General features: G+C 32.6%; 2 protein-coding genes across 2 annotated transcripts; both read left to right on the top strand.

Annotated features, from left to right (window-relative positions):
* Positions 1-3,172: 3,172 nt before the first annotated feature.
* Positions 3,173-5,242, top strand: LOC120073389 (oxygen-evolving enhancer protein 1, chloroplastic). The gene is made up of 2 exons (XM_039026226.1): positions 3,173-3,499; positions 4,329-5,242. Exons 1-2 carry the CDS (start codon positions 3,254-3,256, stop codon positions 5,085-5,087), a joined length of 1,005 nt encoding a protein of 334 aa, XP_038882154.1. The 5' UTR covers positions 3,173-3,253; the 3' UTR covers positions 5,088-5,242.
* Positions 5,243-7,599: 2,357 nt separating this feature from the next.
* On the top strand, positions 7,600-10,089 carry LOC120074679 (CASP-like protein ARALYDRAFT_485429). The gene is made up of 3 exons (XM_039027890.1): positions 7,600-8,092; positions 9,464-9,596; positions 9,698-10,089. Exons 1-3 carry the CDS (start codon positions 7,962-7,964, stop codon positions 9,890-9,892), a joined length of 459 nt encoding a protein of 152 aa, XP_038883818.1. The 5' UTR covers positions 7,600-7,961; the 3' UTR covers positions 9,893-10,089.
* The last annotated feature ends 435 nt before the right edge of the window (positions 10,090-10,524 follow it).

Consider the following 10,524-nt stretch of genomic DNA (forward strand, 5'->3'; position numbering starts at 1 on the left):
GTCTGGCCACTCACACCCATACAAATCAAAGAATCGCCCTCAATGGCAGGAGTTCCCAACTCACTCAGCATTGAGGTCGTGTTACCTATGGTCATCCTAATGAAGTGAAGTCTTTGTCATGAACGGTGTTATATAACGAGACGTTAACACTTCGTGGTCAGGTCTTATACAAACTCTTTGTATAGGACGCCCCTGCTCGCATGTCCCCTACATAAATGATCAGAATCAGACCATCTGTGACAAGTCACAACACTCGTGACCATTCCATAAAGCGGACCACATCCATAGCGTTACCAGGATAAGGTTTCCCTCCTATATTCATATACTACAAACCATTTTGGTTATCACTTAAGACATGATCCACTTATATGTCACCACATACATGCTTAAGTTACATCCAGATAACCGGGGATTTTAGATTTATTGGTTTGTGGTAAAGCAAGTAAAACAATTAACTGAGCATAATCAAGATGTGAAGTAAATATCATATATTATACATCACAAGCGTTCGTACAAATTGTTTACAAACTATAGGACACGAGACTTTAGGGCATCAACCCCAATCATTGGAGCTTCTAATTTTCGGGTCCATAAGGTCTCCTTGTTAGCTCGCTAAGGATAATAATGATGAACGATTTGAATTATTCAAATTACTTAAAGAAATTCTATATTAATATGATTAATATATAGTATATTCTAATACATTATAGAATATGGTTAATTATAGATACGATCTATAATCCAAACTAGATAAGAGAGATATATTTGTATGAGATTCAAATATTAAATTCATATAAATTAGATTTATATAGAATTATAATATAAGAGAGATGTATGCATATAAATATGTGATATTTATATGTTAATTAAATTCACCCTATATTAAATATGATTTATTATTTAATTCATATATTAATTGATTAATTAATTATTAATTAATGATGGAGAATGGAGACTAGTGTAAATATGTGATATTTATGTTAATTAACTAACTATATATTAAATATGATTTAATAGATAGTTATTTAATTTATTTGTTACTTAATTAATTAACTTAATTAATCAATTAAAAATGATGGAAAGTAGGAAAAAGTTGGAGAATGGGTTATCCTCTCCCTATAAATCCATCATTATAACTCATTTAGGGTAAGGATTTTCATTTTGTGAAAAGAAACCTAGCCTCCACCCTTATAATCTCTCTATTCTCTCAAGAACATTCCTCTACCTTTCATTCCCTCTTCCAAAGTATTAGAGTCTACATATCTAGCTTTTCGAAACCCTAGAGCATAATAAGGAGCTTTCTTTGCAAGCCTTACTGTGATCAACACTTATCCACTGCATGGCCTTTATAGCCACAACTGGAGCAAATTGGACGTTGTCAATCTTTCTTCTTGGATCGGTCATCAATAGAACGTTTATTGTCAGCATTAGCCATTAGAGTAACTGCTTCTATTTACCTATTGGTCGCTGCCTTTCTTCTTGTATTATGAGAGAAAACACTTTGTTAATTGTTGGTAATTGATCAATTAAGAGAATTTGAGTAAAAGACTCATTCAATCCAATGAGAAAGATCATCACAAACTCACTATTAAAGAAATCAAGTGATTTCTTCGATCCTCTATAGGAACATTCACCTAGAGATCAATACTCAACGAGTTCTTGCCAATGTGGTAATCTTAGCATAATAAGCTTCGACAGAAAAATTACCCTACGTTGTTGTAACAAAATCTTTTCTCAATTGATAGACATGAGGATTGTTGGATTGTCAATATCGTTCATTTAATTCACCCAAATTTCTTTAACATTTCTAGTATAAACCAGGCTAGTGACAATTTCTTTTAAGATGGAATTAATGATCCAAGAAGTAATTACATCATTGTTACACTTCCAAGCAGAGAGAAGATTACCTTCCATTGTTGATTTCTTGATAGTTTCAGTGATAAAACCAAACTTGTTCTTACCAGAAAGGGCTAAACACATCACTTTACTCTAAGATTAGTAGTTACACGATCCAGCCAGAGTTGAAAAACAAGGTTGGTCGTCGAAGCAATCGAATGAGGTAATATGTATGGATTCAATTCAAGAATTGTTGAAGCTCATGAGGAGATGACATTTTCCAATGTAATCATGATGAAGATTGATTTGATTGAAAACAATCTAGATTGAAAACCCGTAAAAAAAAAAATCAACACAATTTTGCATAAAATTGCTCTAATACCATAACGCACATTGAATAAAGGGAGAAACTCTTTTTATTCAATACAAATGAGAAACTCCATTTAAAATAAATACAAGTGCAGAAACCCCTTTATATAAGGGTTTGCTAATGAAAAGAAGGTTATAACCAACTAATTTGGTATTACAAGAAATATCAAAGAATTAACAGAAATACAACTGAATCTATTATTTACAAAAGTCTAATCATTATTTACTTCCAACTTTAGTAACTTTGCACAACTTGAGAAAAGATGCGCGTAGAAATTTTAATTATGTGGTTTTTAGGTAATTTTATATATAAATTACCTAAAGAATTCGGTGGTAGACCATTTGGTTAATTGGGTGATTCCTTAGTTTTCTAAGGCACAGTTCTAATCTTTGTTGACCTTGATTGGTGTTGGTTGTATCAAAAAAAAAAAGTTATCTAAAGAGTTCAAATGATCGGTAACTCGGACATAAGAGTTTGTACAAAGTGGAAAATTCGTTGAGGGTTAAATTTAAATTTTATGATTAATGGAATTGCGATTAAAAAAAACAAAAACAAAAATAACAGTTGTAAAATTGAAAGTTAAAAAGACGTGGTGAATATTTTAAAATTCATAAAATAGTAGATGATAAAAATGTCATAATTTTTAGAATTTAATGCTAAGATTGCAACATTAGAAAGCAATTTGACAAAATTAAAAGATTAAAATAAAAATTGATAGAATCCACCAATTTAGATCAAATATTTCCTTGTCTTTTTTCTTTCTTTAAAAAAAATAATAAATAATAAAAAGGAAGCAAGTATATCCAAGTAGCGAATGAGGTGTATGCCACGTGGAGAAAGCAGAACCAATGATTCAACATGCAATCACCCAATGAGATTTTTCTTATCCAATTCATTATCTTACTCTAAGCAAAACCACATAATTATTTGTCCTCTCATTTCCAAAACTGTCCCTACTGGCCGTTATAGTTTCAGTATCAGTCCCCGGAGCTGATTTCATTTCGACTCTCCCAACACAACTCAGAGAGAAGAACACTCTCCACAACAATGGCGGCCTCAGTACACGCGACCGCGGCTACGCTCATGCAGCCCTCCAAGTTGGCCGTCTCACCAAGGAGCACCACCTCGCAACTCAGATCTTCTCAAAGCGTTTCTAAAGCTTTTGGTGTTGAATCTGCCGGAGCTAGAATCACCTGTTCTCTTCACTCCGATCTCAAAGACGTTTCTCGGAAGTTCGCTGATGCCGCTAAGATCGCCGGCTTCGCTCTTGCCACTTCCGCTCTTGTCGTTTCGGTATGCCCTTTCTTTGCTTATGGAGGTTTTCTTCCACAATTTGTTTGTTATGATGAATCTCGATGCTTTAAATCTGTGTTTAGCTGTGAATTTTTGGATTGCTTTGGTGCTGAATACGTTAATTTGGCTGCTGAATTTAGTTGCTGATATTGATTGAGTTCTTGAGGACACTAATTCTAGTTATTTGTTAACTAAGTGACAATTTCTTACCAAAGAAAGGATGAAAGTACTTGATCCATGTGGAATAAGCCATTTGATTCTCTGTGAGTTAAATTAAGTATCTGTGTTGTTCTTAATTAACTTGTGATTCACCTTTACATTAATGCAGTAATGCTTATAGAACATTTTGATTATATCATGCAAGGGTTAAACATGGGATCCACAGATAATATAGTGTGTTTGGTAAGTTTTAAATGAATTAAATATGGGATCAGTTAGGTATAAAATTTTAAATTTTAAAGTATAAAGAACAATTCTAAAATTTCAAGGATGCTCTGAGTCCTCACTGAGAACACTTGATATGAGAGATATAAGAGAACACCGACCGTTATTTCATATTTGTGATACCGATTTGAGTTATGAAGTTTGTGTTTGGAGTACAAAGTTATAAGATGAAGTTCCTCAATAAATGTATAAAATAGAGGAAGATGAACTTCCTCAATAAATGAGCAAACTTCAATAATAAATACTATTGAAGTTGAATCGTAAGCCAAACACCCAAAAATGTATTCTATAAGAGTGTCCTAACTGAATACACTTGATATATGCAAATGTAATCCTACAACTTGGTGAGCATCTTAATTGTTTGATGCTTTTCCTGTATTTCCAGGGAGCAGGTGCTGAAGGAGTACCAAAGAGACTCACCTTTGATGAAATTCAGAGCAAGACATACCTTGAAGTTAAGGGAACTGGAACAGCTAACCAATGCCCCACCATTGATGGAGGAGTTGATTCATTTGCCTTCAAGCCAGGCAAATATGAAGCCAAGAAGTTCTGTCTTGAGCCAACTTCTTTCACTGTCAAGGCTGAGGGAGTGAACAAGAACTCCCCACCAGAATTCCAAAACACCAAGCTCATGACTCGTCTAACTTACACATTGGACGAGATTGAAGGACCCTTTGAAGTGGGTGCTGATGGTTCAATCAAGTTTGAGGAGAAAGATGGAATTGACTATGCTGCTGTCACTGTCCAGTTGCCTGGAGGCGAGCGCGTCCCGTTCCTCTTCACCATCAAACAATTGGTGGCTTCTGGTAAACCAGAGAGCTTTGGAGGGGATTTCTTGGTGCCATCATACCGTGGCTCATCTTTCTTGGACCCAAAGGGAAGAGGAGGTTCAACTGGATATGATAATGCTGTTGCATTGCCTGCTGGAGGGAGAGGTGATGAAGAAGAACTTGCTAAAGAAAACAACAAGAATGCTTCATCTTCAACGGGTAAAATTACTTTGAGTGTCACTAAGAGCAAGCCTGAAACTGGTGAAGTTATTGGTGTGTTTGAGAGTATTCAGCCCTCCGATACTGATTTGGGAGCAAAAGCTCCAAAGGATGTGAAGATCCAGGGTGTTTGGTATGCTCAGCTCGACTCTTAGGCCCCTTTTTTCTTTCTTCTTTTATGATTGTAATATTGTTCCTTGTAAGTTAAAAGAGAGAGTTGCTAAACTTTCTTATGGAGAGAAACGCTAGCAGGGGTTCTATTTTTATCCAAGTTTGCATATAAAATCTTGTGCCTTTCACTCTTCTTAAACATAAGTTTGCATAACCTCATTCATAACTTTGAAATTCAAGATTAGGTCTGCCAAATCGCATGCTCGACAACTATCCCTCGTATCGAGCCTCATTCTTAAGGTTTTTTTAATTCAAAATCGGCACGAGATGGAGATGGACAATATTTGAAATAGTAATTGATATCTTATCTAACGAAAAACCACATTAACTGAAATAAAAAGTACTCAAACGTTGTTTAAACTATAAGGTGTATAGACTGTTAGATCATCGACTACCAGTTGACCCAAAAATTTAGATCGATAGTCCCCGATAAAGACATATAGGAGTATGAGGGACACATGTCGTATTTTGCATTTTTAATTAAAATTTAGGTAATAGTTAACGATATATATAGAAAACCAACATCCTTCCTAAAACCACAAGCTGGTATAGTGGTAATTGGGACACACGCTCATGCAAATTTAATTTGTTTTAAAATCGAATTTTGATATTGTTGTTACCTATTGCTATAGTCAGTCTAAAAAAGGAATTTAGGATAAAAAAATTTACATTTTCTAAAAAAAAAAACAACAATAAAGAAAAGAATTTAGTTTTTTTACAAAAATAGCCCTTAACTTAAATTTTCTAGTCGTCACCTCAACAAAAATTTAAAAAAAGAAAAAAGAAAAAAAAGGAAAAAAATAGCAACAATTTCTTTTGAATATAGATATTTTTTTCAACCTAAATTTTTGCACTCAAGTTTTAACGACATTCTATTGAAAATATATATTAACTTTTTTTTACCTAATTTTCAGATTTTTATTACTTAATATATTTTTATTTTAATTAATTTCAAAGTTAAAGCTACAAGATAACTTTCTCATTGTCAGTAATCATACCATTCACAACTAACTTTCAAATTTTTCTCGATATTTTTAATTTTCATACTTTTAAATCTATCTAATAAATCATAATACTTTTACTAACAATACTTTTGTAGAATTAATTCTATATCAATATGGAGAGATATTCTAAAAAAATACATATAGAGACCATAGAGTCATCATCTTCAAAAAGAAAACATACCTCTAATTCTGAAAAATCTTATATAGAAATCAATTTCTGAGAACTGTCTACAGATCCTGGTCTAAGAACTGAAATTTCTAAATATGATTATTATTTAAGACCAAGTTCGTAAACATATAAAAAAAAAAAGTTACAGATTTTTAATTACATAGTGTCCCTATGTAAAATTCATGATTCCGACGCTTGTGATAGATGAAGATATATTTAATATTATATCAATATAATACCAGGTTGTTTGGGATGAGTTTCTAACTATTTAAAAACATTTTTTTACACTTAATTTTTTGTTAAGCACTTGGAAACTCCTTTGCCCAGCTAAACACATCTTTGAATTATAGCCACAAAAAAGAGAAACTTGGTATTTAAGTGGAGAATATTGCGAATCCTTATTGTATGGTCGATGCCATAAAGTTTTGATCTTTTAGTGAGCATGGTATTGTGTCTCACACAAGCGCCAATTGTCTTTATTTTTGTGGTTTTACTGAAAATTTAAATGTCAAAGATTAAAATAAATTGAAATGGAATCTTCAACAATCAAATAATTTAATGGAGTTTTAAAGATCTAATCTACACATTTTACCAAAAATATATGTATTTGAAATATACCTTTTATAAAATTTGATCATAACCGATTTTTTAGTTTAACAATATATATTAGGCTAAATTATAATAAATACACTTTAAAATTTATCATTTATTTCACAAATACTCTTATACTTTTAAAACTTGCAATATTGACCTTGAATTTTCATAAACATTTCACAATTACCTTTGAAAAATAAATTCTTTAGAATTCCGAACCAAAATCAAGACTTAAAATTGTGTGGCGATGATCTAAATCCACCTAATTTAATATCTCAATTTCGTCCAAAATTCTAAAGAATTTCTATTCTAATGGTACTTAGGGCAATTTTTAGATAGTTTATATTTTATTAGATTATAATAAATATACTTGAACTTTATCATTTATTTCAGAAATACTCTTATACTTTTAAGAATTATAATATTGACCTTGAATTTTCATACACGTTTCACAACTACGCTTGAAAAAGAAATTCTCTAAAATTTTAAATAAAATTCGAGATTTAGAAATACGTGACGATGATCTATATCGATGGTGATCAGAATCTTCACTATTTAATATCTCAATTTTTGTCTAAAATTCTAAAGAAATTCTAGACTTTTAAACTCCACATATTTGATTTGACGGTTTTTTTATTTGTTATTTCCTTTTCCATCCTTCCCTCAATAAATAAATAAATAAATAAAGACGTTTCAACAAACTCATCTTTAATGAGCCAAATATATCAACATTCATACGGTTAATCTCCAATTATAATGTCCTAAAGAAAATCCAATTTATAAAATTACAAATTTACAATAAAAATTCCTTGTCCAAATTCTTCTTCTGAATACTGTACAGAAATCAGAAAATCCGGCCAATCTGGTTGGATCAAGATCGCGGTGCAGCAGCGCCGTCGCCATTACATCCCCTCTTCGATCTTTCAAACAATACAAATCATCAAACCCAGCAAAACCCACTTCCATTTCCTCGATTTCGAGTTCTTGAGACCCAATTTCAGTCGAAGATTTTCGAGTCCCCACCATTTCTGAGCGATGAATTTACGATCGAGGAGAGTGGCTGCGGCGGCGTAGAATAGTTGCAAAGGAAAATGGAAGAGCTGCCGGGGGCATTGGGCACAAGCGCAAGCTTGGCCCTCCGTCTTGGTCAATCGATCTTTGCCTCGGCTTCTCTCTTCTTCATGTGTCTCGAAATTGAGTTCTATAGCTATACGGCTTTCTGGTAATCTGAATTTCTTTTTAGTCCTGTTTCTTAAGTTCCTAATTTCTCTTATTGGGGTATTTTTGTTTTGGTCTTCTGATCATGATTGGATTGTGTTAGCTTCATAGCCCTAAATTGAGTTTCAATGTATGCATTTTGTAAATTAGTGTATCAAATACTGCTTATTAGGAAATCTATGTCATGGCGATTGATTAATGGATTGTGGACAACCATGTGTTTTCCCAACAAGTTGTGAATTTTGATACTTCTGAAGTCATAGTGGCAACCTAGTTAAGGAATAACCTAAGAGCTTCTTCATATCTGATGTTATCCAAGGAAGATAGTTGTCTCGTGAAATTAGCCGAAGAGTTTAAATTTTAGCTTGTTTGGAGCTTTTCTTTTCTATTGCTGTCTTTAACAGGGTAAAAAGTATTTAAACAAAGATTAGCCGATCCTTGGTGAAATTTCATACTACTGGAATCATTTCAAACTCAGTTACAATTTGCAGAATGGAAGTCCAACAACAAGTATGTTCCTTAGGGAGTGAGATTTGGTAATGAACTTTGTAGTGGAAACTAAGCTCTAGATGTATGTCTAGTTACAAATGTGTTAACATGATGAACTTTCATTTAGCTAAAATGAGTGTGAGACTTGAGTAATCCAAGAACTGCAATGGAGCACATTCCTCTTATCAAATAAAATGTTAGATGATATAATATTAATTTATTTTCACCCATTAGTTTAAGGTCTTGGATCAATCGATGAATTAACATGGTATCAAAGCAAATGGACTAGGAGGTTTTATGTTCAAATCCCCACAATGTTATTTCCTCCTCAATTAATATTGATTTCCACCTGTGTTGGGTCTTCTATATATTTCAAGTCCACAAGTGAGGGGAGTGTTAGGTGATATAATGTTAAATTTATCTTCATCTATTGACTTAAGTTTTTGGGTCAATCGGTGATTTAACACAAAGTTTCCTAATTTAGATAGATTAGCATTGTCTAGTATTCTTGTTTATAAGTAATTAAGAGGTTACATTTCCCAACTGTAAGGAGCAATTTTCTTCTTTCCCTCCTCGTCTTCTAAATGTAAAGTTTTTGTTGGCATTCTTATACCTAGTTGCAGCCATTTGAAGACAAGGGCAACAACATCAAGTTTAATATGTTTGGAATTAGAATGGTGTGTTAATGGTGACAACATCTGTTATTTGGATAAACTTTCTTCTTAGGAGGACTTCTGAAAGATGTTGATCCAGGAGAGCATAATATATGATGAAAACTTGAGCTAATTTTCTGTTGTTTTTCCCTGATCATACATACACCTGCAAAAATATATGAAGATCCAAAATCTCAAGAAATCTTTGTCATTGCTCATGTTGATTCCCTCAGCTATCTGGTGACAGTCATGGGTTTGATGGTTCCTTGGAGTCTAACATTGGCAGTAGTAGATGGATATTCTGTTTTTGTTAGGCATTTACCTCCTCAAACAAGAGTAACGTCGATCATCGTCACCGGAGATTGGGTATGGGAAATATCTGTCTAGGAGACAAAATATAACATCTTTGTTCTTTCTCCTTGTGGTAGAAAATGAAAGAAAAACATTTAACATTTGCTCTGTCATAGGTTCTATCATTTCTCTCCTTGGGTGCTGCTTGCTCGACAGCCAGTGTCGCTGATATCTTACTCGAAGCTGGGATTTCGTATTGTTCTGCAAAGCTTTGCAGTAGATATCGGCTTTCTGCAGCAATGGCATTCTTGTCATGGTTTCTTTCTTTGATTTCTTCCCTCTTCAATCTCTGGCTTCTTCCTTCTTTGTAGAGCCTTATCTTGTTAATGTCATTTTTGGAGAATTGTATATGCAGAAAATAAAAAATAATAAAATGATAAATAATAAAACCTGTTAAATATCAATCTTGGTTTATAGGATCTGATCTTGTTCAGTGACACTGTTGCATAAATTTGTCCAATTCTTGAAAATTGGATTCGATAATTGTAAAAAGATTCTGTTTCAATAATCTAATGCAAGTATTATTTTCGATTTTCTTTGTTTTTGTTTTTTTTTTTTTTTTTTTTCCTTTTTAACTTTTTGTTCCACTATTCAACTACACATATACTTTCACAAATTTTTAACACCCGTGTGATATATGAACTCAATAAATAAAAATATATTTTATAATCTTTTATATGTAACTATTACACTCAATGTAGATAAAATACTATTATTTATTTAATCAACTACCTTGCAATATATACTTTAACTGTCGTGGAATGTATGAGTTGAAGATGCATAAAAAAAAAAATGTGTTGTCATCATTGGCCTATTTACATGTTCACAAAAATAAATAAATATACTCAATAATGAGTCGTTTTCATGCATACAAAAAAAGAAATATTGTTCGTTAGAATAGTAGTTAGTCATACCAAGTAGATGCAAATAATACCTTTTACTA

Source organism: Benincasa hispida, chromosome 3, assembly GCF_009727055.1.
Source record: "Benincasa hispida cultivar B227 chromosome 3, ASM972705v1, whole genome shotgun sequence".
Lineage (NCBI taxonomy): Eukaryota > Viridiplantae > Streptophyta > Magnoliopsida > Cucurbitales > Cucurbitaceae > Benincasa > Benincasa hispida.